Genomic DNA, 24,948 nt, shown 5'->3' with positions numbered 1-24,948 from the left:
TGAGAAGCTTGGTCAGGTGACTCGGGCATCTGGTCAGGATGCCTCCCTGGTGAGGTTTTTTGGGTTAGGGTGAGGAAGAGCGTAGGAGTGCTGCCGCTTCAGGTTCTCACAGCGGTTTGGAGCTTAAAGCTCCTGAAACAGAACAAAATCAGCTCTAAACAGGTTTCTGTCAGATGTACCTTTATAGGTTGTTCATGAGGCTGGGCGTGTTTGCTGTTTGGCAGTCGGGCGTAAACGCCGCAGTAGTAACATAAGTACTATCTGTGGTTAGACATGGTCACCAGTGTGCTGCAGCCTTACTGGTTTGAAACAAGCCCCAGTGAATGGATGTGGGCACCAGCAGATGCTGCAGTAGGAAGACGTGATGATGATTTCATAACACTTCTGCTGCATTAAAGAGTCAGACCAAGCAGGTAGCTGAGCTAAAGCTGCACGTATGGCCCGTAACCTTCAGGGTTATGATGCTGTTTCCTGTTCTGAGAGTGAATTAGTCTCATAGTCACCATTACCAATAAATGATGGTCCCTGATCATTTTACATCATCCTCTCACAATACTCTCATTTCTCTGACCTCGTGATGAGTTTATAAAAGGTCACAGCAGGTCACCACAGACCGGGGGGGGGGGGGGGGGGGGGGGTAGTCGTCACCCTTTTCACACCCTCTGAGTTTGCAGGTATGCATTAAGCAGTGTTGGGCAAGTTACTTCAAAACTGTAATGCATTATTTATTACTTGTTACCCTCATTTTAAAGTAATTCATTACATTACAATATTACTGATTTTAAAATGTAAGGCATTACACTACTTTTGCATTACTTTAAGTTACTTTCACCAAAACAACTTCAGTATGAATCTGGTCATGTGACGCTCAGTGAGCTCATGACATGTATGTGGAAGGTGATGTGGTGTCTGAGCTAGGGTTGCTGTTAAAACAGTCAGATATGATAACAGTGCTTTAACATGATTGTTTATTAAATAAAAACAACAACAATCTGTGCTCTCAGCACGCTGCCATCTGTAACGTGTAAGTTTTCAGTTCATGATTCGGTTCGGTGTTTGACAACCAAAGAGGGAGGACTTGTGAACAACGCCAACGGGGAACGGGGCTGCGGCTCCTTTCTCCCCCCCTCTCGCTGTTCCTGCCAAGCCAGACAGGATAGCTGAATTACAACCGCTAACGCAGACTCGTCCCGAGTCTTTTGATTTCTGAGTAATTAAACTTAAGAAAGCGCATCTGCAAACGCTTCATCATCACGTGTACCGGGGGGCATCTCTGGACCGGATCGCCGCACACCTTCGTCTCCTCATCCAGCCGAGGTGCCCTGGATGAAACATCGTCCTTTGACGTTCCGGATCTGAACGAGGGTCCTCGTACGGTGAGGCAGAACACAACAGATAGCGTTTGATGCATCTTTTCCAACGAAACCTAAGTTTATTCAATCCATCACTTTTCACTCAGACACCTGTTTCTTCCTGAAGCAAAATCAGACGCACACACGCATTCATCTCACCTCATTTTCAATTCTCACACATCCAACACAAGGTCTATTTGAGCAAGTTTACAATATCAACTGTTAAAGATTGTCCAACAAGGTTGCCAATGTTGATTGTTGTTTCCTCTGCTCGTCATTTCAAAATCATTAGTTTAGTTTGAAGAATTAAAACTTTTAACTTTCAAACTTGTCTCTTCATTGAACTGAAACACAGATCCACGGATATTATCGACAGTTTATCGATGAAAACAACCTTTGAGTCTTCTTAAAACTATAAAATTTAGTTATTAATTTATTAAAAATTAATATCTCAAATTAATATGTAGAATGGTTCCTCTTTCATAAAAGAGCCTAAACCATTACTCTACATAATTGGCAGAGCCTAGCCAGGTTCTCTACACATCTTATATTAACTGAGCAGGGAGTGAGGTGGTGTGGGCTCCAAGCCTATATTTGCCTTGGTCCCCAAATGCCTTGATACGGCCCTGGATGTGGGACTGACTCCTGGGCTGATCTGATTCTATCACATGTATAAATATTAAATGCTTATATATTATTGCTTTTCACTGGTAAACGTGTATTGGGGATAAATCTACCTACTTTTTTCTTTTTTTTCTTGATTTTATGTGAATAATTTCCTGCCCTTTCTCTCTCGAATCTTCCTGCATGCTGCATGTTTTCTCCGTCTTCCAGAAAAAACTGTTTCCTAGATTTCCTACTTTCTAATGATCAGCCAAAGGGATCTTCACATGCGCGGCGCTCCAGCAGTAATGAGTTGAAATCACCGGGGCACAGATTATGAACTCAGCTGAGGCAAAGCACGTCAGAAAAGCACAAAATACCAGAGAATATGCGCTGATATGAACGATCGCAAGTGAATTATTTTGTTTTAGTGCAGCGATTTTGTGAATGTTACAGCGGCCGCGTGCAGGAGCAGCTGGAGTAGTTGAGCCGTTACCGCGGCGTCCTCTCTGCCCGCAAAGCTGAGTCCACAAATGACGTAATATAAGCAGATACTGGATCTTTCTTCGGGTTTCCCGCAATTTGAATTTTTAAGGAACACATCTTGATTCTGGGTTTAAAAATGCATTGTAATTACTGCGTTACTGACAATTGTACCGAGTAAATATTACCATTTTCTTTCCCTGTAATGCCTTACATTACCACATTACAGCAAAAAGCAATGCATTACAGTAATTAATTACTTTTTTACTGCATTACTCCCAACACTGGCATTAAGGTGTGTGACACTTAATAAATGATCACATGGCCTCCTCCTATGTTACACTTGACACAATGGGTAAGAGAGGAAGAGCAGAGGCCCCAGCACAGAACCTTGTGGGACACCATAGGTAAGAGAGGTGGTGGAGGACCTAAACTCTGAGACGGCCACAGAAAAGGAGCGCTCAGAGAGATAAGAGGAGAACCACTCCAGAGCAGATCCTGATAGGCCTACCCAGTCTCTCAGCTTCTCCAGTAGCAGGTGATGGTCAACAGTGTCAAAGGCTGCATTCCGTCCTGGGGACACCTGAGCAGTGGTTTACCTGCTCCAGGTAGAGGTCGTGATCAGCACTTGTCTTTTGTGTCCATCAGGGGGTCGTTCCTGACAAAGAAACAGGACCAGGCTGCCAGGAAGATCATGAGGTTCCTGAGGCGCTGCAGACACCGGTAAGACCCTGTCCTGAGGACACGTCTTGTCTCCTGGTCCCAAGTCACACGTTGCCTCCTTCTGCAGGATTAAAGAGTTGAAACAGACAAAAGAGCTGGAGAGGAGAGGACTCACCACGTAGAGGTCTCCTGGAGGACAAATGGAACCAGAGGCACGATGGACAGGGACGCCTTACCCCCCCCCCCCCCCCCCCCACCCCCCCATGTGTCCTGTCCAGGCTGAATGTAGCTGTCTCCAGCTCGGAGCTCCGCCCCCATCGAGTCCCAAAGGAGTTTCTCTGGACTTAATTATATAAACAATCGTATGAAAACACATATATATTCTATATTCTGAGTTTCCTAGATGTTCTATTTATTACAGCATGAGCCGTGTGTGTGTGTGTGTGTGTGTGTGTGAGAGAGAGAGAAAGTATTGGCATTTTCACATCTGGTCCAACCCGGTCCTGGTAGCATCAGCCCTCCCCGCGTGGCCAGGTTGTGGTCACGGATCATGTGGGCGGGGCTACAGGTGTGCGGTGAGGTGGTAGACGAAGGCGGTTGAGAAGTGGCTCTGACATGAAGCACACTGCAGACGCCTCAGTGAGAGTACCAGACCCCCCACGGCTGCCCCGGTCCTCGGCTCCAGGCCCTAACCCCAAGTTAAAACCCAAACCATAAAACAGGTTTTCAGCACTGATGATCAGAGGAAGCACCTTCCAGAGCCTAGGGGCCGCTACAGAGGAGCCCCGTCACCTCTGAGCTAACGTCTCGCTCTAGCAGCATCCCATCAGCCCACCCCAGAGGGCAGGGGGGTGGAGAACCAGTAGCTCAGAGAGGTCATCTGGAGCTGGGGTGAGCTGACCACGGTCAACCTCAGCGTCCTCCGACCAAACACCACAGCCTGTCTTTGTCAAGTTGGAGAACATCCATCTGCTAACCCCGACAAGACCATCCGAGAGGCTGCTCCCTCTCTAGGTAGGCAGCAGAAGCTCCAGGGACCAGAAGGTTGTAGGTTCAACACTGCTGCTGTGTCCTTAAGCTAGACACTTAGCCCGCCTTACCTGTTGGTGGTGGTCGGAGGGCCCGGTGGTGCCCGTGCTCGACCAGCGTGTGAATAACTGTTGTAAAGCACCTTGGGGAGTTGTAGAACCCAAGAAGGTGCCGTACAGACACATTAACCATAGGTTAGCTTCAGCGGGTGTGTTGGGTCGGCTCCAGGGCCGGGCCGGATGTGAATGAGACACCAGTGTGTGTGTGTGTGTGTGTGTGAGAGAGAAAAGTGTGTGTGCGTGCGCTGCACTGACTGAAGTCTTACCCCCTCACCGCTCTGGTTTTGTTCTGAGTCTCGTCTGCTTTAGACTAAAGATGCTACGTCTCCATGGTGACCATAGCACTTTCTGCCGGTCTTGTTTCCGTGGCGATGGCAGCTTCTGGTCCCCCAACATGATCTTCTATCTCCATGACGACTGCTGTGGTCCTCGGGTTTGCTCAGTGACGTTTTTGCACGACTTTGTATTTGATTGTTCTGCATCTGTATGAATAAAGAGCTGTTTACGACCCGTCTCCATGGTGATGATGAAACTAACCAGCATCTCCACTAGTGTCCCAACGTTTCATCAGATTTAAGATGGTCCTTCAGTAGAAACCCACTGGAGGTTCCTGGTTCCACAGGTGGGTTCTAGATGGTTCCTTCTGTTCAGTTTATTTACAAAGCACCCAAGCACAGACCTTCACTAGGTCTAACCCCGCCTAGCCCCAACAGGTTCATGGAACACTGAAGATGCTCCACATCAGCACATCGCTGGTCTGGTTCTCCTGCTGTCATCTAATCAACTCTGTGGAGAGAACATTAGATTGTGTCTGAAATCAGCTGATGTGGGAACAGCTTCAGGTGTCCTCCTCGTCCTGAGAAGCTTCAGCACCAGATGTTCTTCTCTGCTGGAACCAGAAGATCAGAAGCTGCTCTATAAGAACCCCAGGAGCCTCCACTGCTGCTCAGATGCTTTTATTAAAAAACCAAGACTCAGATGGTCACTGATGCTGCTTCTGACACACACACACACACACACACACACACACACACACACCAGAACATTAACCGACAACAATCTAGAATAAAAAAGTAAAAAAGAATCTGGTCCAGGTTCTTCAGAAGAAGTCCAGGTCATCTGGAGCATCCAGGTCTCTGTATTCGATGATGGAGCGAGGGTCTCCCCGCATGCCCCTACACACACACACACACACACACACACATTAGGCCCGTCCTTCACAACCAACACATGTTTGTCCTGTTTCACTACCTGCTGCTTCTTGGTTTCCCAGAAATGGCCCCGCCCCCCCTGAAGTTGTCATAGTTACCACGGCCCGCCCCAAACTGGTGGCCAGGTGGCAGGTGAGGACCCACACCTGAAACACACACAGGTGACCTTTGACCTGCTGAGAACCCTGACCCAGAAAGAAAAGGGAGGAGCGTACCTGGGAAGCCCGGCATGGGAGGTCTGAGTCCTGGTGGATACCCCAGAAGGTTTTGCTGCTGTGGCGACTGAACAGGAAATGCGGCCAAACCAGGAGGCGGGGCTAAAACACAAGTGTGAGACACTAGTGACAACAAAGCCAACGTGATAAGACTCATGTTGGCACATCGGCGTAAAACTGCCCCCATGATGCGTCTCATGAGCGTGCCATGGCGCCATGGCGATGCGTGGAGACTGTCCGGCACACACCGGACAGAGCGGGGTGTCGTGATCACGCGTGGACTTGCCGTCAAGCTCCAGCCGGTAACCATTTTAAAAATGAACGTAAACACGGTAAAGCTTCACTTTAGTAAACAGAACCAGCTGAGATGATAAACTGGAGCGATGCTGAGCTTCTCCCTGTTAGAGCTGGAGCTCAGATCACCTGACCGGTCCGAGACTGGAGGACCGACACCTTTAGGAGCACCTCGTTAGAACGCTTAACCTTCACGGCTTTGATGGCAATAAAACGCAAGCCATGTCCAAGATAAACGGAAGTCCGCAGCAGAGCCGAGACCGCCCCATACCTCCTTGTTAAAGGGACATGATTGAACCTCATTACCACCACGACCCAAGGCTCCCCGCTGCCGCCACGGCGTCTGCAGCATCGTTTTATACAAAACCATCCCAACATGTAGCTTAGTGAGGACTTCCTGGTTTAGGCTCCTCATTCATGTGTTCATCGCAGTCGCTTATTTAACTACATTTACCATCTCTGACAGACATTACCTTGTGCTGGTGGTGGGAGGGGCTTGTTCTCAGGTAGACAGGGCCTTTTAGCGTCCCACAGGAAGTTGTTAAAGAACTCCACTTCCTGACGAACTGCGGTGACCTTATCAGCGTGTTTGTTCAAGATGTGTTTACGCACAAACTCTGGAGCCTGAATGACAACAACACTTCCATCAAAATGTTACCATGGTAACCAGGTGAGGTGGGGGTCAGAGGTAGGCCTCACCTTGAACTTCTTCCCACTCAGAGGACAGAGCCACTTGTCCTTACTGAGCTCTTGTGTGTTAGCAGACAGGAACTTCTCAACCTGGAGCAAAAACACAGGTGTGATAACAGGTGTAGCAAGCACTAGCTCTAATGCATGCCTGCTAGCATGCACTAGCTCTAATGCATGGCTGTTAGCAAGCACTAGCTCTAATGCATGCCTGCTAGCATGCACTAGCTCTAATGCATGCCTGCTAGCATGCACTAGCTCTAATGCATGCCTGCTAGCATGCACTAGCTCTAATGCATGGCTGTTAGCAAGCACTAGCTCTAATGCATGCCTGCTAGCATGCACTAGCTCTAATGCATGGCTGCTAACATGTGCTAGCTCTAATGCATGGCTGCTAGCAAGCACTAGCTCTAATGCATGGCTGCTAACATGTGCTAGCTCTAATGCATGGCTGCTAGCAAGCACTAGCTCTAATGCATGGCTGCTAGCAAGCACTAGCTCTAATGCATGGCTGCTAACATGTGCTAGCTCTAATGCATGGCTGCTAGCATGCACTAGCTCTAATGCATGGCTGTTAGCAAGCACTAGCTCTAATGCATGCCTGTTAGCATGCACTAGCTCTAATGCATGCCTGCTAGCATGCACTAGCTCTAATGCATGCCTGCTAGCATGCACTAGCTCTAATGCATGGCTGTTAGCAAGCACTAGCTCTAATGCATGCCTGCTAGCATGCACTAGCTCTAATGCATGCCTGCTAGCATGCACTAGCTCTAATGCATGCCTGCTAGCATGCACTAGCTCTAATGCATGGCTGTTAGCAAGCACTAGCTCTAATGCATGCCTGCTAGCATGCACTAATTCTAATGCATGGCTGCTAACATGTGCTAGCTCTAATGCATGGCTGTTAAAAAGCACTAGCTCTAATGCATGCCTGCTAGCATGCACTAGCTCTAATGCATGGCTGTTAGGAAGCACTAGCTCTAATGCATGCCTGCTAGCATGCACTAGCTCTAATGCATGGCTGTTAGCAAGCACTAGCTCTAATGCATGCCTGCTAGCATGCACTAGCTCTAATGCATGGCTGTTAGCATGCACTAGCTCTAATGCATGCCTGCTAGCATGCACTAGCTCTAATGCATGCCTGCTAGCATGCACTAGCTCTAATGCATGGCTGTTAGCAAGCACTAGCTCTAATGCATGCCTGCTAGCATGCACTAGCTCTAATGCATGTTAGCAAGCACTAGCTCTAATGCATGGCTACTAGCATGCACTGGCTCGAATGCATGGCTGCTAACATGCGCTAGCTCTAATGCATGGCTGCTAGCAAGCACTAGCTCTAATGCATGGCTGCTAGCATGCGCTGGCTCTAATGCATGGCTGCTAGCAAGCACTAGCTCTAATGCATGGCTGCTAGCATGCACTAGCTCTAATGCATGTTAGCAAGCACTAGCTCTAATGCATGGCTACTAGCATGCACTGGCTCGAATGCATGGCTGCTAACATGCGCTAGCTCTAATGCATGGCTGCTAGCAAGCACTAGCTCTAATGCATGGCTGCTAGCATGCGCTGGCTCTAATGCATGGCTGCTAGCAAGCACTAGCTCTAATGCATGGCTGCTAACATGCGCTAGACCTAATGCATGGCTGCTAGCAAGCACTAGCTCTAATGCATGGCTGCTAGCATGCACTAGCTCTAATGCATGGCTGCTAGCAAGCACTAGCTCTAATGCATGGCTACTAGCATAAACTGGCTCTAATGCATGGCTGCTAGCAAGAACTAGCTCTAATGCATGGCTGCTAGCATGCACTGGCTCTAATGCATGGCTACTAGCAAGCACTAGCTCTAATGCATGCCTGCTAGCATGCACTAGCTCTAATGCATGCCTGCTAGCATGCACTAGCTCTAATGCATGGCTGCTAGCATGCACTGGCTCTAATGCATGGCTACTAGCAAGCACTAGCTCTAATGCATGCCTGCTAGCATGCACTAGCTCTAATGCATGGCTGCTAGCAAGCACTAGTTCTAATGCATGGCTGCTAACATGTGCTAGCTCTAATGCATGGCTGCTAGCAAGCACTAGCTCAAATTCATGGCTGCTAACATGTGCTAGCTCTAATGCATGGCTGCTAGCATGCACTAGCTCTAATGCATGGCTGTTAGCAAGCACTAGCTCTAATGCATGCCTGCTAGCATGCACTAGCTCTAATGCATGTTAGCAAGCACTAGCTCTAATGCATGGCTACTAGCATTCACTGGCTCGAATGCATGGCTGCTAACATGCGCTAGCTCTAATGCATGGCTGCTAGCAAGCACTAGCTCTAATGCATAGCTGCTAGCATGCGCTGGCTCTAATGCATGGCTGCTAGCAAGCACTAGCTCTAATGCATGGTTGCTAGCATGCACTAGCTCTAATGCATGTTAGCAAGCACTAGCTCTAATGCATGGCTACTAGCATGCACTGGCTCGAATGCATGGCTGCTAACATGCGCTAGCTCTAATGCATGGCTGCTAGCAAGCACTAGCTCTAATGCATGGCTGCTAGCATGCGCTGGCTCTAATGCATGGCTGCTAGCAAGCACTAGCTCTAATGCATGGCTGCTAACATGCGCTAGACCTAATGCATGGCTGCTAGCAAGCACTAGCTCTAATGCATGGCTGCTAGCATGCACTAGCTCTAATGCATGGCTGCTAGCAAGCACTAGCTCTAATGCATGGCTACTAGCATAAACTGGCTCTAATGCATGGCTGCTAGCAAGCACTAGCTCTAAGCCATGGCTGCTAAAATGTGCTAGCTCTAATGCATGGCTGCTAGCAAACACTAGCTCTAATGCATGGCTGCTAGCATGCACTGGCTCTAATGCATGGCTACTAGCAAGCACTAGCTCTAATGCATGCCTGCTAGCATGCACTAGCTCTAATGCATGCCTGCTAGCATGCACTAGCTCTAATGCATGCCTGCTAGCATGCACTAGCTCTAATGCATGGCTGCTAGCAAGCACTAGCTCTAATGCATGGCTGCTAACATGTGCTAGCTCTAATGCATGGCTGCTAGCAAGCACTAGCTCTAATGCATGGCTGCTAACATGTGCTAGCTCTAATGCATGGCTGCTAGCAAGCACTAGCTCTAATGCATGGCTGCTAACATGTGCTAGCTCTAATGCATGGCTGCTAGCAAGGACTAGCTCTAATGCATGGCTGTTAGCATGCACTAGCTCTAATGCATGGCTGCTAGCATGCACTAGCTCTAATGCATGGTTGCTAACATGTGCTAGCTCTAATGCATGGCTGCTAGCAAGCACTAGCTCTAATGCATGGCTGTTAGCAAGCACTAGCTCTAATGCATGGCTGTTAGCAAGCACTAGCTCTAATGCATGGCTGCTAACATGTGCTAGCTCTAATGCATGGCTGTTAGCAAGCACTAGCTCTAATGCATGGCTGCTAACATGTGCTAGCTCTAATGCAGAGGTGGAAAGTAAGAAATTACATTTACTCACGTTACTGTAATTGAGTAGCCTTTTTGTAAATTTATACTTTTTAAGTCGTTTTTAAAAGCTGTACTTTTACTTGAGTAAGTTTTTAAAAAAAGAATTGTAATTCGCTACATTTTAATTATTTTAACCACAATTGAAACTTACCATCCTAGAAAAACCTCGTCCAATCAATGTGCACGTCCTGTTCTCACTGATTGGATAGAAATCCCTCCTTCAAGCTGAGCGTGTGTGTATGTGTGTGCGCGCACAGGGTTAGGGTTAGGGTCAGTGCATGCATTGAGTAAAAAATTATCAAAGTATTGGTACTCGTACTTAACTAGGAAATTTTAGTAGTCTTTCCACCTCTGCTCTACAGGCAGATGCAGACAAACAGGTAGACAGGTGTACAGACAGACGGTACCTCTTGTTCCAGGTCTTTCTTTCCAAGCCGGACAGCTTCTTCTTCACTGAGTTTCTCAGACGGTGAAAGAAGAGGAGCCAGCCGCTCTTCACACATCCTTAGGTGTTCTGCCACTGTCCAATCAGAGCACAGCGTTACCTGTTGATGTCAGTTACATCCTAACCAGCTACCAGGAGACCCTGGCTGAACAGGAAGATCCTCGAACCCTGTCTAAGACTAGGCTCCTCTCCTGTGGAACCAGCTCCCAGCTTTAGTCCGTGAGGCAGACACCTTGTCTACTTTTAAGAATAGGCTTAAAACATTTTTATTTGATAGGGCCTATGGTTAAAATCTGATGTTAGCCTAGATCTGGACAAGTGGGGGAGTAGAGGGAGGTGGAGTGTACAGTCGGTAAAGACGGCTCTCCCTTGCCCTGCCTCCAACATGCCTCCATCTAAATAGGATAGATTATCCAGAGTTATCTCTGTAGTTATGCTGCTATAGGCTTAGGCCTGATTTATGCTTCTGCGTCTGCGTCAGTGCGGAGCACACGCAACGCCATTATCCGTCCTTGCGTAGGGATCCGGCAGGCACGCAAGTACGTACGGAGTCGAGCCCGCTTTTTTAAACATCCGTCGAACCAGGGCCCAAAATTAAATTCTTTACTCACCGGCCAAGTTGGCTGGTAGATGATGAAAATCTACCGGCCAAAATCCTAAATGATTTAGATCCACCTAAAGCATGTTATTCTATATCATGTTGGTTCCAAACAGAGTGACAAAATAATTAAAACATCAATTAATAAGGAAAACAACTCTTTTGTCATTTTTACTATTTATTTATTTATTTTTAGAGATGTTTTTATGAACTCTTTCATTGAAATCTAGTCAGACTCCTTGTTTTCTGTCCATGAAGTCTGGCCTCCTGCTTCTGACACCGTCTTTGTGCCAAAGCATTACAGCCTCATTTGGGTCCTAGTCCTTGATCTCTGGAGAACACAGCTGCACCATGAGAACATCTCTAGGGTTGTCACGGTAACCGGTGTAGCAGTAAACCCCGGTAAAAAAGCTGACAATAATAATAAACGTCTTGTTTTTAAAAACATGTATATTATCTCGGTGGGTTTACCGTGGCTGCGGTGTAGGCGCGGTGACCCTTACCAGCCACCGTATCATCTGCTGAAGTTGCCGGCGGCACATGCGCACTTTGTTGTTTACAACCAAAACTTTCTTAAAGCTAAAGCTGAAATAATGGCAGGAGGAGACGGCAGCGCTCAGGAGGACATTTATTATCCCTCAAAGAAGACAAAGTCGGAAGTACGGGCATCTTTTGGATATTTGAAGAATGCCGAGGGACAGCTGTCTGTGAAAGGCAGCAACGCTACGTGGCCATCATAATGTAGCCATTGTCTCACGACTCCGCCATCTCCGTTAGATGCGGCGTTCACGTTTCGCGTACGTTTGTGTACGTTGCATGCAGGCGGGAGGAGTATCAGACATCCGTGGAAGATGACTGATAAACATAACTCATTTGGTGCAAACATTTACTCGCCAGGTGGCAGGTAGAGCTCAAACATTTACTCGCCAAATGGAGCAATTTGCTCACATTTGGCGAGAGGCGAGTGTTAATTTCAGACCATGCGTTGAACGAAACGGATGACGCAAGCTTGTGATTGGTCAGGACGCTGCTGTTGTTTACAGCGCCGCCATTGCAAAGAGAGCCGAGGATAACTAGCGGCAGACACGGAGCAGCTTGAAGAATACCTAATGAAAAAACTAAAAATATGAATGTTTCATCCTCGCGTGACTGGAGGAGTGAAAAGATGCGCAGCAAGCGTTTTATTTGTGGACGGAAATGACAGGAAACGTGGGTTTAGAGGTGGGGAGCGCATGAAGCGGTGGGAGAATGAGAGACAAATATGTCCGTGTTAAAATCTCTTATATACACAAAACACAATATAAACACACGATCTTGGACCGATACATGACAGGATACCACAGAACAGCGCTACGCCCTCTGTTGTCCTGCCGGGGAATTGCTTTGCAACACTCTCCAGGAGACGGAGAAGTATGAGAGCAAAACGCTTCCGTCAATCCGTGTCTGTCCCTTGCAGAGCTGACAGAGAAGCATGAACCAGGCTTAGACTGCTGGAGGATACACTGACCACTTCTCACACTCTACTGCTTTCTTCTACAGTCTGCTCTTTAACTGTATTATTTCCTGCTATTTCAGCTGTTAACTTTATTTTCTCTCTAAGTGTTTTTCTCCCCAGAAGAAGCTACAACGATGTTCTGCTGAGCTGTGGTGGCCTCATGGAGGGGGCCATCGACTAGCACACTGCTGCTAACCACTAAAACATTCTCCCTCTCCTGATAACAACTTTTTACTTTCCTTGACGTTGGATGTGCTACTACTAGTTTACCTGTTAAATTATAGATCCACTAGGATAAATACAATAAAGTTTATCTTTTACCAAATACAATATTTACTAAGAAATCACAATATAACTATAGACACATTATTGTGTGTGTGTGTGTGTGTGTGTGTGTGTGTGTGTGTGTGTGTGTGCTCTGTCTTCTCCATCCCCAGTGAGTCGTGGAGGATGGCTGCTTATACTGAGCCAGGATTCTCTGGAGGTTTCTTCCTGTTAAAAGGGAGTTTTCCTCTCCACTGTCGCTGCATGCTTGCTTAGTATGAGGATTGCTGTAAACACTCTGACACTAGTCAGTGACTCGATGCAATTTGCTGGGTTCCTTATATAGGAAACATTATTTCTGATTGGCTTAATGAACTGACCTGGATTGGAATGTTTATTATGTGAAGTGCCTTGAGACGACTCTGGTCGTGATTTGGCGCTTTATAAATAAACTAGAATTGAATTGAATTGGTTCCTTTACATAGGCTACGGCTACGAGACCCCTCCCCCACATACAGACAGATGCAGAGAAGGGAAGAGCTCCACACGCAACTCCAGCAGGTAGACCTACTGCTGCAGCTGGACCTACTCCAGCAGGTAGACCTACTCCAGCAGCTGGACCTACTCCAGCAGGTAGACCTACTGCTGCAGCTGGACCTACTCCAGCAGGTAGACCTACTGCTGCAGCTGGAACTACTCCAGCAGGTAGACCTACTGCTGCAGCTGGACCTACTCCAGCAGGTAGACCTACTGCTGCAGCTGGAACTACTCCAGCAGGTAGACCTACTGCTGCAGCTGGACCTACTCCAGCAGGTAGACCTACTCCAGCAGGTAGACCTACTCCAGCAGGTAGACCTACTCCAGCAGCTGGACCTACTCCAGCAGGTAGACCTACTGCTGCAGCTGGACCTACTCCAGCAGGTAGACCTACTGTTGCAGCTGGAACTACTCCAGCAGGTAGACCTACTGCTGCAGCTGGACCTACTCCAGCAGGTAGACCTACTGCTGCAGCTGGAACTACTCCAGCAGGTAGACCTACTGCTGCAGCTGGACCTACTCCAGCAGGTAGACCTACTCCAGCAGGTAGACCTACTCCAGCAGGTAGACCTACTGCTGCAGCTGGACCTACTCCAGCAGGTAGACCTACTCCAGCAGGTAGACCTACTCCAGCAGGTAGACCTACTGCTGCAGCTGGACCTACTCCAGCAGGTAGACCTACTCCAGCAGGTAGACCTACTGCTGCAGCTGGACCTACTCCAGCAGGTAGACCTACTGCTGCAGCTGGACCTACTCCAGCAGGTAGACCTACTGATGCAGCTGGACCTACTCCAGCAGGTAACATATTGCTGCAGCTGGACCTACTCCAACAGGTAACATCTTGCTGCAGCTGGACCTACTCCAACAGGTAGACCTACTGCTCCAGTTAGGCCTACTCCAGCATGTAGACCTACTGCTGCAGCTAGACCTACTCCAGCAGGTAGACCTAATGCTGCAGTTAAACCCACTCCAGCATGTAGACCTACTGCTGCAGTTAGGCCTACTCCAACAGGTAGACCTACTGCTGCAGCTGGACCTACTCCAGCAGGTAGACCTACTGCTGCAGCTGGAACTACTCCAGCAGGTAGACCTACTGCTGCAGCTGGAACTACTCCAGCAGGTAGACCTACTGCTGCAGCTGGACCTACTCCAGCAGGTAGACCTACTGCTGCAGCTGGAACTACTCCAGCAGGTAGACCTACTGCTGCAGCTGGAACTACTCCAGCAGGTAGACCTACTGCTGCAGCTGGAACTACTCCAGCAGGTAGACCTACTGCTGCAGCTGGACCTACTCCAGCAGGTAGACCTACTGCTGCAGCTGGAACTACTCCAGCAGGTAGACCTACTGCTGCAGCTGGACCTACTCCAGCAGGTAGACCTACTGCTGCAGCTGGAACTACTCCAGCAGGTAGACCTACTGCTGCAGCTGGAACTACTCCAGCAGGTAGACCTACTGCTGCAGCTGGAACTACTCCAGCAGGTAGACCTACTGCTGCAGCTGGAACTACTCCAGCAGGTAGACCTACTGCTGCAGTTAGGCCTACTCCAACAGGTAGACCTACTGCTGCTACTAAACCAACCCCATCAGATGGGCCTACTCCTGCAGCTAGTTCTCCATCAGATGGGCCTACTCCTGCAGCTAGTTCTCCATCAGATGGGCCTACTGTTTTATGTAAATGTGTTCTACTGCAAGTAGGAGCGATGGAGCACCCACTAGTGACCGTGATCCTGATCCTAACAGGTGTGGGAGGAGAGCAGGTGGACTGTCATGTGTCAGTGCTGGTGCGCACCCTCTGCTGGCGTGATCTTGGCCACAGGTAGAGGTCCTCGTACGTGGATGAGCCCACAGCGGTGAGGCATCTCGTCCTCAGCAGGATATTCACAGAAGTTGTAATAATCTACAGAATGAACCAGACGCAGGTACAGCAGCAGCCTGTCCAGCACCTGGGCACACATAAAGGTGTTCAACTGTCTCATACGCAGGTACACCTCTCACAGCCCAAAATACACTCCACACACCTTCACCAGCATCTCATCTGTCTCCACGGCAACCTCAGAGGAGGTGTGGTTTTTAGGGTCTCCTGTGTCATCACTGTTGCCCCCGGAAGCCCCGATAAGCTCCTCCTCCTCAGCACTCACCTCCTCTATCAGGTAGTCAGTGATGTTCTTCAGGACAGGGTTGGTTTCCATCTACACACACACACACACACACACACACACACACACACACACACACACACACACACACACACACACACACACACACACACACACACACACACACACACACACACACACACACACGAGGTGAGGAGGACATGACTGCATGTTTAGCTACGAAGCGTCTGTAGTCTGTCGCGGTCCCCCCCACAGGAAGGCGGTTCTCTACCTGGCCGCTCCACAGCCCCCCCCTCTGGTCCAAACTATGGACGAGCCGAGCCGACAGACGGATGTCGTTCCTCACCACGGGCTTGTGATGGGTCAGCCCGTTAACGCTGCGAACACGCCGACACAGGTCCCTGTTGACCACGGGGGACAGCTCAATGTCTCTGAGCTGAAAGGACAAGACGGCACGGGAGTTACTGGTCTGCTGGTCCCATCGGTTCTGGTGGAGTGGGGGTGCTTACCCTGATGTTCTGAAGGTTCCAGCAGGTCTCTTTGATGTTGATGCTACGGTCAAAGGTCACCCAGCAGCGCCTGAAGAACCTGAAACAGCATGACAGGGTTCAGGTGAGCACACCTACAGGGACACATGCCTCAGAACCAGAACCAGAACACTCAACAGACCTCCGCTCAGGCTGAGGGTCAGACAGCGCCACCCGCAGGAACCCCGGATACCTACGACACAACTACAGAGAAGAACAGGGTCAGAACTAGAGAGGCTGGTTGGTGAAATTCTGGCGATACGATACGCATCACGACACAGGTGAGACGATAAACCAGTAGCTACTGCCGCTTTCCCCCGTGTGCGAAGGCTCCCTAAACGCATCACGCACAGTGGGCGGGGCACCGAGTGGCCAGAGCGGCACCAAGCAGTCCGGCTTATGCAGAAACCAGATGATATCATTCTGGTGTGGCTACTGGACAACACGCACACACACCACTCTGAGGTAACCATCTAACCGGCGTTATTTCACACATGATCCCATCTGGATAACCCTCCGCTCTGGCTGTGAGGTGGGCGGAGCCGTGAGCTTCACCTGAAAGGACGGGCAGGCCCGGTTCTCTCTCCCAGAACCGTGACACCAACGTGACATGCTTTTATTTTGAAAAGCAGCCGATTTAGACGGATTCAGTCCTGGATGTGTCTTGTTTTCACTCATCAGCCACAGATCCTCGCTGGGCTTCCTGCCGCGGTGACTCCCTCACTCGTCGTCTCCTACATGAGGCGGTGATGTTTAACTCACCGTACCCTAACCTGTAACCAGGTAATTGGTACGGAAGCCCGGAAAGGTCAAAATTCCTCCAACATATTTTCTCCCTCTGGCTGATAAGGGTTTATTAAATAGAACAGATTAGATTATTAATCCCACAGTGGGGTTAGGGTTAGTAGCACACACACTTAGAGAATAATAACAAGATTACAGTAAAACTGATTCCTTCATGTCTTCTTTCATCACTTCAATAACTTCATGATGACCACATGAACATAATCCTCTGTGTAGTGGATGCAACGACATCATGAAGCTAGCTCAACATGATGGATTACTTTTGCTTGGCTAAACATAACAACTGGTAATATGAATGACCCGGATGACTACATGAATTATAACTAAAAGGTCCTGGGAGACATTTGTGACGTGTAGCTGTAACTCTTTACTGCTGATGGATGGATGATGTGAGTCCTTGTAACCCTCCCCCCACAGTCCGCACCTAGAGCACCACGTACACCAGAAACACCCAACAACGCCCCAAAACACCAAAAAACACCAGAAACGCCCTAAAACACCAGAAACACCCAAAAACACCAGAAACGCCCTAAAACACCAGAAAACATCCCAAAACACCAGAAACACCCCAAAACACCCCAAAACACCAAAAAACACCAGAAACGCCCTAAAACACCAGAAACACCCAAAAACACCAGAAAACATCCCAAAACACCAGAAACACCCCAAAACACCAAAAAACACCCCAAAACACCAGAAACATCCCAAAAACACCAGAAGACACCCCAAAACACCAGAAAACATCCCAAAACACCAGAACCCCCCCCCCCCAAAACACCAGAAACACCTGAACACACCAGAAAACACCCAAAAACACCAGAAATGCCCCAAAACACAAAAAAACACCCCAAAACACCAGAAACACCCAAAAACACCAGAAAACATCCAAAAACACCAGAAAAACCCCAAAACACCAGAAAACATCCAAAAACACCAGAAAACCCCAAAACACCCCAAAACACCAGAAACACCCAAAAACACTAGAAACACCCCAAAACACCAGAAAACATCCAAAAACACCAGAAATGCCCCAAAACACAAAAAAACACCCCAAAACACCAGAAACACCCAAAAACACCAGAAAACATCCAAAAACACCAGAAATGCCCCAAAACACAAAAAAACACCCCAAAACACCAGAAACACCCAAAAACACCAGAAAACATCCAAAAACACTAGAAAACATCCAAAAACACCAGAAATGCCCCAAAACACAAAAAAACACCCCAAAACACCAGAAACACCCAAAAACACCAGAAAACATCCAAAAACACCAGAAATGCCCCAAAACACAAAAAAAACACCCCAAAACACCAGAAACACCCAAAAACACCAGAAAACATCCAAAAACACTAGAAACACCCCAAAACACCAGAAAACATCCAAAAACACCAGAAATGCCCCAAAACACAAAAAAACACCCCAAAACACCAGAAACACCTGAACACACCAGAAAACACCCAAAAACACCAGAAATGCCCCAAAACACAAAAAAACACCCCAAAACACCAGAAACACCCAAAAACACCAGAAAACATCCAAAAACACCAGAAAAACCCCAAAACACCAGAAAACATCCAAAAACACCAGAAAACCCCAAAACACCCCAAAACACCAGAAACACCCCAAAACACCAGAAACACCCAAAAACACTAGAAACACCCCAAAACACCAGTAAAAATCCAAAAACACCCCAAAATACCAGAAAACACCCAAAAACAGCAGAAACACCAAAAAACACCCAAAACACCCAATCTTATGTTTCACAATTACCGTCTCTGCACCTCCCCTCCCCATGTGTTTATCGCAGGTGCGCGTGTGTTTATCACAGGTGCGTGTTTTTCACAGGTGCATGTGTGTTTATCACAGGTGCGTGTGTATCACAGGTGTACGAGTGTGTATAGCACAGGTGCGTGTGTGTTTATCACAGGTGCGTGTGTGTATAGCACAGGTGCGTGTGTGTTTATCACTGGTGCGTGTGTGTTTATCACAGGTGCGTGTTTTTCACAGGTGCGTGTGTGTTTATCACAGGTGTACGAGTGTGTATAGCACAGGTGCGTGTGTGTTTATCACAGGTGCGTGTGTGTTTATCACAGGTGTACGAGTGTGTATAGCACAGGTGCGTGTGTGTTTATCACAGGTGCGTGTTTTTCACAGGTGCGTGTGTGTTTATCACAGGTGTACGAGTGTGTATAGCACAGGTGCGTGTGTTTATCACAGGTGCGTGTGTGTTTATCACAGGTGTACGAGTGTGTATAGCACAGGTGCGTGTGTTTATCACAGGTGCGTGTGTGTTTATCACAGGTGTACGAGTGTGTATAGCACAGGTGCGTGTGTTTATCACAGGTGCGTGTGTGTTTATCACAGGTGCGTGTGTGTTTATCACAGGTGTACGAGTGTGTATAGCACAGGTGCGTGTGAGTTTATCACAGGTGCGTGTGTGTTTATCACAGGTGTACGAGTGTGTATAGCACAGGTGCGTGTGTGTTTATCACAGGTGCGTGTGTGTTTATCACAGGTGTACGAGTGTGTGTAGCACAGGTGCGTGTGAGTTTATCACAGGCGCGTGTGTGTTTATCACAGGTGTGTGTGTGTTTATCACAGGTGTACGAGTGTGTATAGCACAGGTGCGTGTGTGTTTATCACAGGTGCGTGTGTGTTTATCACAGGTGCGTGTGTGTTTATCACAGGCGCGTGTGTGTTTATCACAGGTGTACGAGTGTGTATAGCACAGGTGCGTGTGTGTTTATCACAGGTGCGTGTGTGTTTATCACAAGTGCGTGTTTTTCACAGGTGCGTGTGTGTTTATCACAGGTGTACGAGTGTGTATAGCACAGGTGCGTGTGAGTTTATCACAGGTGCGTGTGTTTATCAAAGGTGTACGAGTGTGTATAGCACAGGTGCGTGTGTGTTTATCACAGGCACGTGTGTGTTTATCACAGGTGCGTGTGTGTTTATCACAGGTGTACGAGTGTGTATAGCACAGGTGTGTGTGTGTTTATCACAGGTGCGTGTTTATCACAGGTGCGTGTGTGTTTATCACAGGTGTACGAGTGTGTATAGCACAGGTGCGTGTGTGTTTATCACAGGTGCGTGTGTGTTTATCACAGGTGCGTGTTTTTCACAAGTGCGTGTGTGTTTATCACAGGTGTACGAGTGTGTATAGCACAGGTGCGTGTGAGTTTATCACAGGTGCGTGTGTGTTTATCACAGGTGTACAAGTGTGTATAGCACAGGTGCGTGTGAGTTTATCACAGGTGCGTGCGTGTTTTTCACAAGTGCGTGTGTGTTTATCACAGGTGTACGAGTGTGTATAGCACAGGTGCGTGTGAGTTTATCACAGGTGCGTGTGTGTTTATCACAGGTGTACGAGTGTGTATAGCACAGGTGCGTGTGAGTTTATCACAGGTGCGTGCGAGTTTATCACAGGTGCGTGTGTGTTTATCACAGGTGTACGAGTGTGTATAGCACAGGTGTGTGTGAGTTTATCACAGGTGCGTGTGAGTTTATCACAGGTGCGTGTGTGTTTATCACAGGTGTACGAGTGTGTATAGCACAGGTGCGTGTGTGTCACAGGTGTACGAGTGTGTTTCTCACAGCTGTGATCTCCTCCTTGGACACCTCAGGTGGGATGCTCCTGATGAACAGAGAGGTGGTGAGGTGTAGTGGGCGGGGCCTGGGCGGAGCCTCCTTGTCCCTCTCTGTCCGGTGCTCTGACACAGGAAGACAGCTGTGAGTCTCTCTCTCTCTCTCTCACACACACACACACACACACACACACACACACACACACACACACACACACACACACACACACACACACACACACACACACACACACACACACACACATCCTGCTACTGAAGCTGTAAGTGTTGCAGTACCATCCTCTCCTTCCTCCTCCTCTTCCTCCTTGTCGCCATCAGAGTGGGAGGAGTCAGAGTCAGAGGCGCTGCCTTCTCCGCTATCAGCTGATAAGCTGCGCTTCCTCTTCCTGCCCTGAGAGGAAGAGGTGGAGTCAAAACCAGCTGGAATGAGCTCATCAGCTGATCAGGACCAGCTCACCTTTTTGGCTGTCTCCTCTTCTTCGTTTTCCTCTTTCTTCTCCTCGTCCTCCTCCTGTCTACTGGACCCGGGGTTGTCATCCTGAGACACAGGTCAGGATTAGCAGACAGCTCCTTCAGCAGAACTCAGAACTAATCAGGTTCTGACCTTCTCCAGGTCATCAGTCTGTTCCTCTGGGTTGGTCCCCTCTGTCTCACGCGCTGACGTCTCTGGTCCGGTCTGAGAGACCACACGTCCTTCTCCAGGACCAGTCAGGGTCTTCTCAGCTTCTCCTGCTCCTCCCAGATCTCCACCTTCTGCTGCAGGAGCAGCCTGCGCCTCTAGAACCTGGAGATCCAGGTCGGTTCCTCCTTCCATCTTTATTACAGCTGCAAAGAACAACAGGGTCAGAACCCCTCACGTTCCAGTCCCCTAATCCATCATGACCCGGGTTGGGCATCGAGCATGGACTGGAACAGGGAACAACTGTTCGTTTCTCCCAGAATCGCTGGAAGTTCTAACTTAGATTCCGAGACAGCCGACGGAAGAGGAACCCGCGGCCGATCTCCGTGAAAAATAAACGTGATCTGCAAATTGTGATCGAGGCTTTTCAGATCTGATCACACCAGCTGAGTGTGTGCAGCACGCTGTTAGCTTGTGTGTGTGTGTGTGCAGCACGCTGTTAGCTTGTGTGTGTGTGCAGCACGCTGTTAGCTTGTGTGTGTGTGCAGCACGCTGTTAGCTTGTGTGTGTGTGCAGCACGCTGTTAGCGTGTGTGTGTGTGCAGCACGCTGTTAGCGTGTGTGTGTGTGCAGCACGCTGTTAGCGTGTGTGTGTGTGTGTGTGTGCAGCACGCTGTTAGCGTGTGTGTGTGTGTGCAGCACGCTGTTAGCGTGTGTGTGTGTGTGTGTGTGCAGCACGCTGTTAGCGTGTGTGTGTGTGCAGCACGCTGTTAGCGTGTGTGTGTGTGTGTGTGTGCAGCACGCTGTTAGCGTGTGTGTGTGTGCAGCACGCTGTTAGCGTGTGTGTGTGTGTGTGTGTGCAGCACGCTGTTAGCGTGTGTGTGTGTGTGTGTGTGTGTGCAGCACGCTGTTAGCGTGTGTGTGTGTGCAGCACGCTGTTAGCGTGTGTGTGTGTGCAGCACGCTGTTAGCGTGTGTGTGTGTGTGTGTGTGTGTGTGCAGCACGCTGTTAGCTTGTGTGTGTGTGCAGCACGCTGTTAGCTTGTGTGTGTGTGCAGCACGCTGTTAGCTTGTGTGTGTGTGTGTGTGCAGCACGCTGTTAGCGTGTGTGTGTGTGTGTGTGCAGCACGAGTCCCCCACACCTGTTAGCTTGTCACTGACAGCAGCTACGGTTAGGTTTCTGACTGAAGCTGCTGCAGCATGGAGGTGTAGCTCTCAGTCATCCTGGACATGACCATCCTGAGAGTTGTAGCTGAAGACAGCTGGACGCTTGTGGATATGTTGGAGACGTTTATGTTTGTGTCTGAATGAAGGTGATGTTGTTGTTCAGAGAGTTAAAATTCATGTTGAAGTTAAGATTATTTCCTCCAGTAGGACCTGTGGTCAGCTGGCTCATGTAAACATGTCATGTCTTCAAAGAATCTGAATCGTTCAAAATCAAACGATGCCCAACCCTACCCTGTACCCCCCCCCCCCCACACACACACACACACACACCTGCATCCAGCAGCTTGACGATGGCGGGGCCGTGGTCCATGTCCAACAACACGTCGTCCAGCCAGTTGTTGTCGAGCAGGAAGAGGAAGACAGCCAGTCGGGTTTCAAGGGCGGCCTGGGACTCCGCCCTCTTGGCGGTGATGTCATCGGGGTGGTACTTGGATCTGAACCACTCCTGCTCTTTGTGTTGGATGAAGAAGTCCTGCAGCTGCTGCCGTCTGAAGTCCAGTTTGTACTGGTTGTAACGCTTGACCGCCTCCGTCTCGTCCACGCTGTCCTCCATGTTCAGCAGGAACTCCTGTGGACACACACACTTCAACAGGACATCCTGAGGACATCTCTCTGGGTGCTCAGACATTTGCTGACCTTGAAGCTCCTCATGGTGGGAGGACCAGGAGGGGGGAGATCTGGATCCATCATCCCTAATCTGAGACACAAGAAGAATCTGAAGCAAGTTGCTCCTCACATCTCAGCTCACAGAACTCTGGAGGAACCCACCTCCCCTGGAGTGGGTGGGCCGTGTGGTGTGGGTGATGGTGGGGGAAGTCCACATGCCAGCCCTGAGGCCCCACCCCTGGGAACGGAGCCCCGCCCCCATAAGGCAGGTCGAAGCGGTAGGGTTCTCCCCGGTGGTCGTCCCTGGAGAGATGAAGGCAGTGGAAGCAGATCAGGATGAAGATGAGAGCAGAAGACCAACAGAGGCTCACCAGTCTCTCCTCAGGCGCTTGTGCTGGGGGCTGATGTGTCTGGGAGGAGAGAATCGCTCTCTACGACCTCGATCGTAGTCCCGCCTCCTGTCCCTACCCCGCTCCCAGTCCCTGAAACACACACAGGTACGTCACCCCAGTAGAACCACAGACCCGGACTCCACAGCTGTCCACGAGGACACTCAGCTGAGACTACCTGTCCGACCAGTCGTCCCTCCTCCTGTCCTCCCGCTCCCTGGACCTCTCCATGTCGCTCCTCTCCCTCCTGAACTTGTCTCGCCTCCTCCTGTCAAACTCGTCATCGCTGTCTGCCATTTCCCTGGAAACCAGCCCGGTCACACTTTCAGGTCACGGGTCAGAACCAGAACACACCCAGTCCCAACACGTCTTAGTGTGTTATAATCCGGCTGAAGGGTTAAAACAGCGGACACAACAAGATCTCTACAACCTGCGTTAGCCTTTCATTAGCTCCGGGAGCTAACGAGCTAGCATTAGCCAACTGTCCCATAAACACCTCGCGCTTAGTCTCCGTCCCGGTGGTTCTCACAGAGGAACAAACACAACTTTCATGTTTTTAACATTTTTACCTGAAACGGACCCGACTCGACTCTCAGAAATAAGTTACGAACTGCTAGCTAGCCGCCGACAGCCTGAAAGAGCTACAACACTTCCGGTCACGCTTCCGGTCCTTTTACAGGGTGAGCGCCTCCAGCGGTGAGACGAGGGATCGCACCTGACCGACCGTGGGTCCTGGTTCTGGTTCTGGGGCGGTACCACCATAATCTGGGTCAAAAGTTCTACAATAACGTAAAACATAATTCTGGATACTTTTAATGTCTCCGTTTTTAAACTTTGTCTTTTCTGACACAAAAGTTTTAATCGCTTCTACTATCTATACTATATTATATACTACTATGTTATGTACTAATATATTATATAGTACTATATTACATACTACTATGTTATATACTAATATATTATATAGTACTATATTATATACTACTATGTTATATACTAATATATTATATAGTACTATATTATATACTACTATGTTATATACTAATATATTATATAGTACTATATTATATACTACTATGTTTTATACTAATATATTATATAGTACTGTATTATATACTACTATGTTATATACTAAAATATTATATAGTACTGTATTATATACTATTACTATATCATATACTACTACTATATTAGATAATACTATATTATATACTACTGTGTTATATACTAATTTGTATTATATTACTATATTATATACTACTATACTATATACTACTATATTATATACCACTATATTATATACTACTGTGTTATATAGTACTTCTATTTTATATACTACTATGTTATATACTACTATATTATATACTACTGTATTATATAGTACTTCTATATTATATACTAATATATTACTAATTTATTATATACTAATATATTATATTACCTTGCTTTTGATGCTGATTTTATAATTGGGCTGCACGGTGGCGCAGTTGTTAGCACAGTTGCCTCACAGCACGAAGGTTGCAGGTTCGAAACTCGGCTGTGGCCTTTCTTCGTGGAGCTGCGTGTTCTCCCCATGCATGCGTGGGTTTCCTCCGGGTACTCCGGTTTCCCCCACATATCACAACATGTCCTA

General features: G+C 48.4%; 2 protein-coding genes across 5 annotated transcripts in view; one reads left to right on the top strand and one right to left on the bottom strand.

Moving 5' to 3' along the window:
• Positions 1-4,702, top strand: part of camta2 (calmodulin binding transcription activator 2) — a 64,604-nt gene extending 59,902 nt beyond the window's left edge. For all 4 annotated transcript variants that reach the window (XM_054738578.2, XM_054738579.2, XM_054738580.2 and 1 more), the window contains 2 exons: positions 3,087-3,161; positions 3,229-4,702. In XM_054738578.2, the coding sequence (XP_054594553.2) occupies positions 3,087-3,161; positions 3,229-3,283 (130 nt within the window). In that variant the 3' untranslated portion in view covers positions 3,284-4,702. The remainder of the gene's footprint in view (positions 1-3,086; positions 3,162-3,228) is intronic.
• A 427-nt stretch (positions 4,703-5,129) lies between these two features.
• Positions 5,130-24,172, bottom strand: LOC107395604 (serrate RNA effector molecule homolog). The gene is made up of 21 exons (XM_054738581.2): positions 23,885-24,172; positions 23,494-23,616; positions 23,298-23,408; positions 23,089-23,229; positions 22,957-23,017; positions 22,591-22,888; positions 21,081-21,301; positions 20,934-21,014; positions 20,753-20,867; positions 20,466-20,581; positions 16,207-16,268; positions 16,047-16,125; positions 15,809-15,973; positions 15,439-15,609; positions 15,210-15,363; positions 10,488-10,600; positions 6,609-6,689; positions 6,383-6,533; positions 5,616-5,717; positions 5,441-5,546; positions 5,130-5,364 (listed from the first exon to the last, which is right to left on the bottom strand). Exons 2-21 carry the CDS (start codon positions 23,610-23,612, stop codon positions 5,289-5,291), a joined length of 2,523 nt encoding a protein of 840 aa, XP_054594556.1. The 5' UTR covers positions 23,613-23,616; positions 23,885-24,172; the 3' UTR covers positions 5,130-5,288.
• Between the last annotated feature and the right edge of the window lie 776 nt (positions 24,173-24,948).

Source organism: Nothobranchius furzeri, chromosome 2 (genome assembly GCF_043380555.1).
Source record: "Nothobranchius furzeri strain GRZ-AD chromosome 2, NfurGRZ-RIMD1, whole genome shotgun sequence".
Taxonomy (NCBI): Eukaryota; Metazoa; Chordata; class Actinopteri; order Cyprinodontiformes; family Nothobranchiidae; genus Nothobranchius; species Nothobranchius furzeri.
This window is presented reverse-complemented; position numbering and strand designations above follow the sequence as displayed.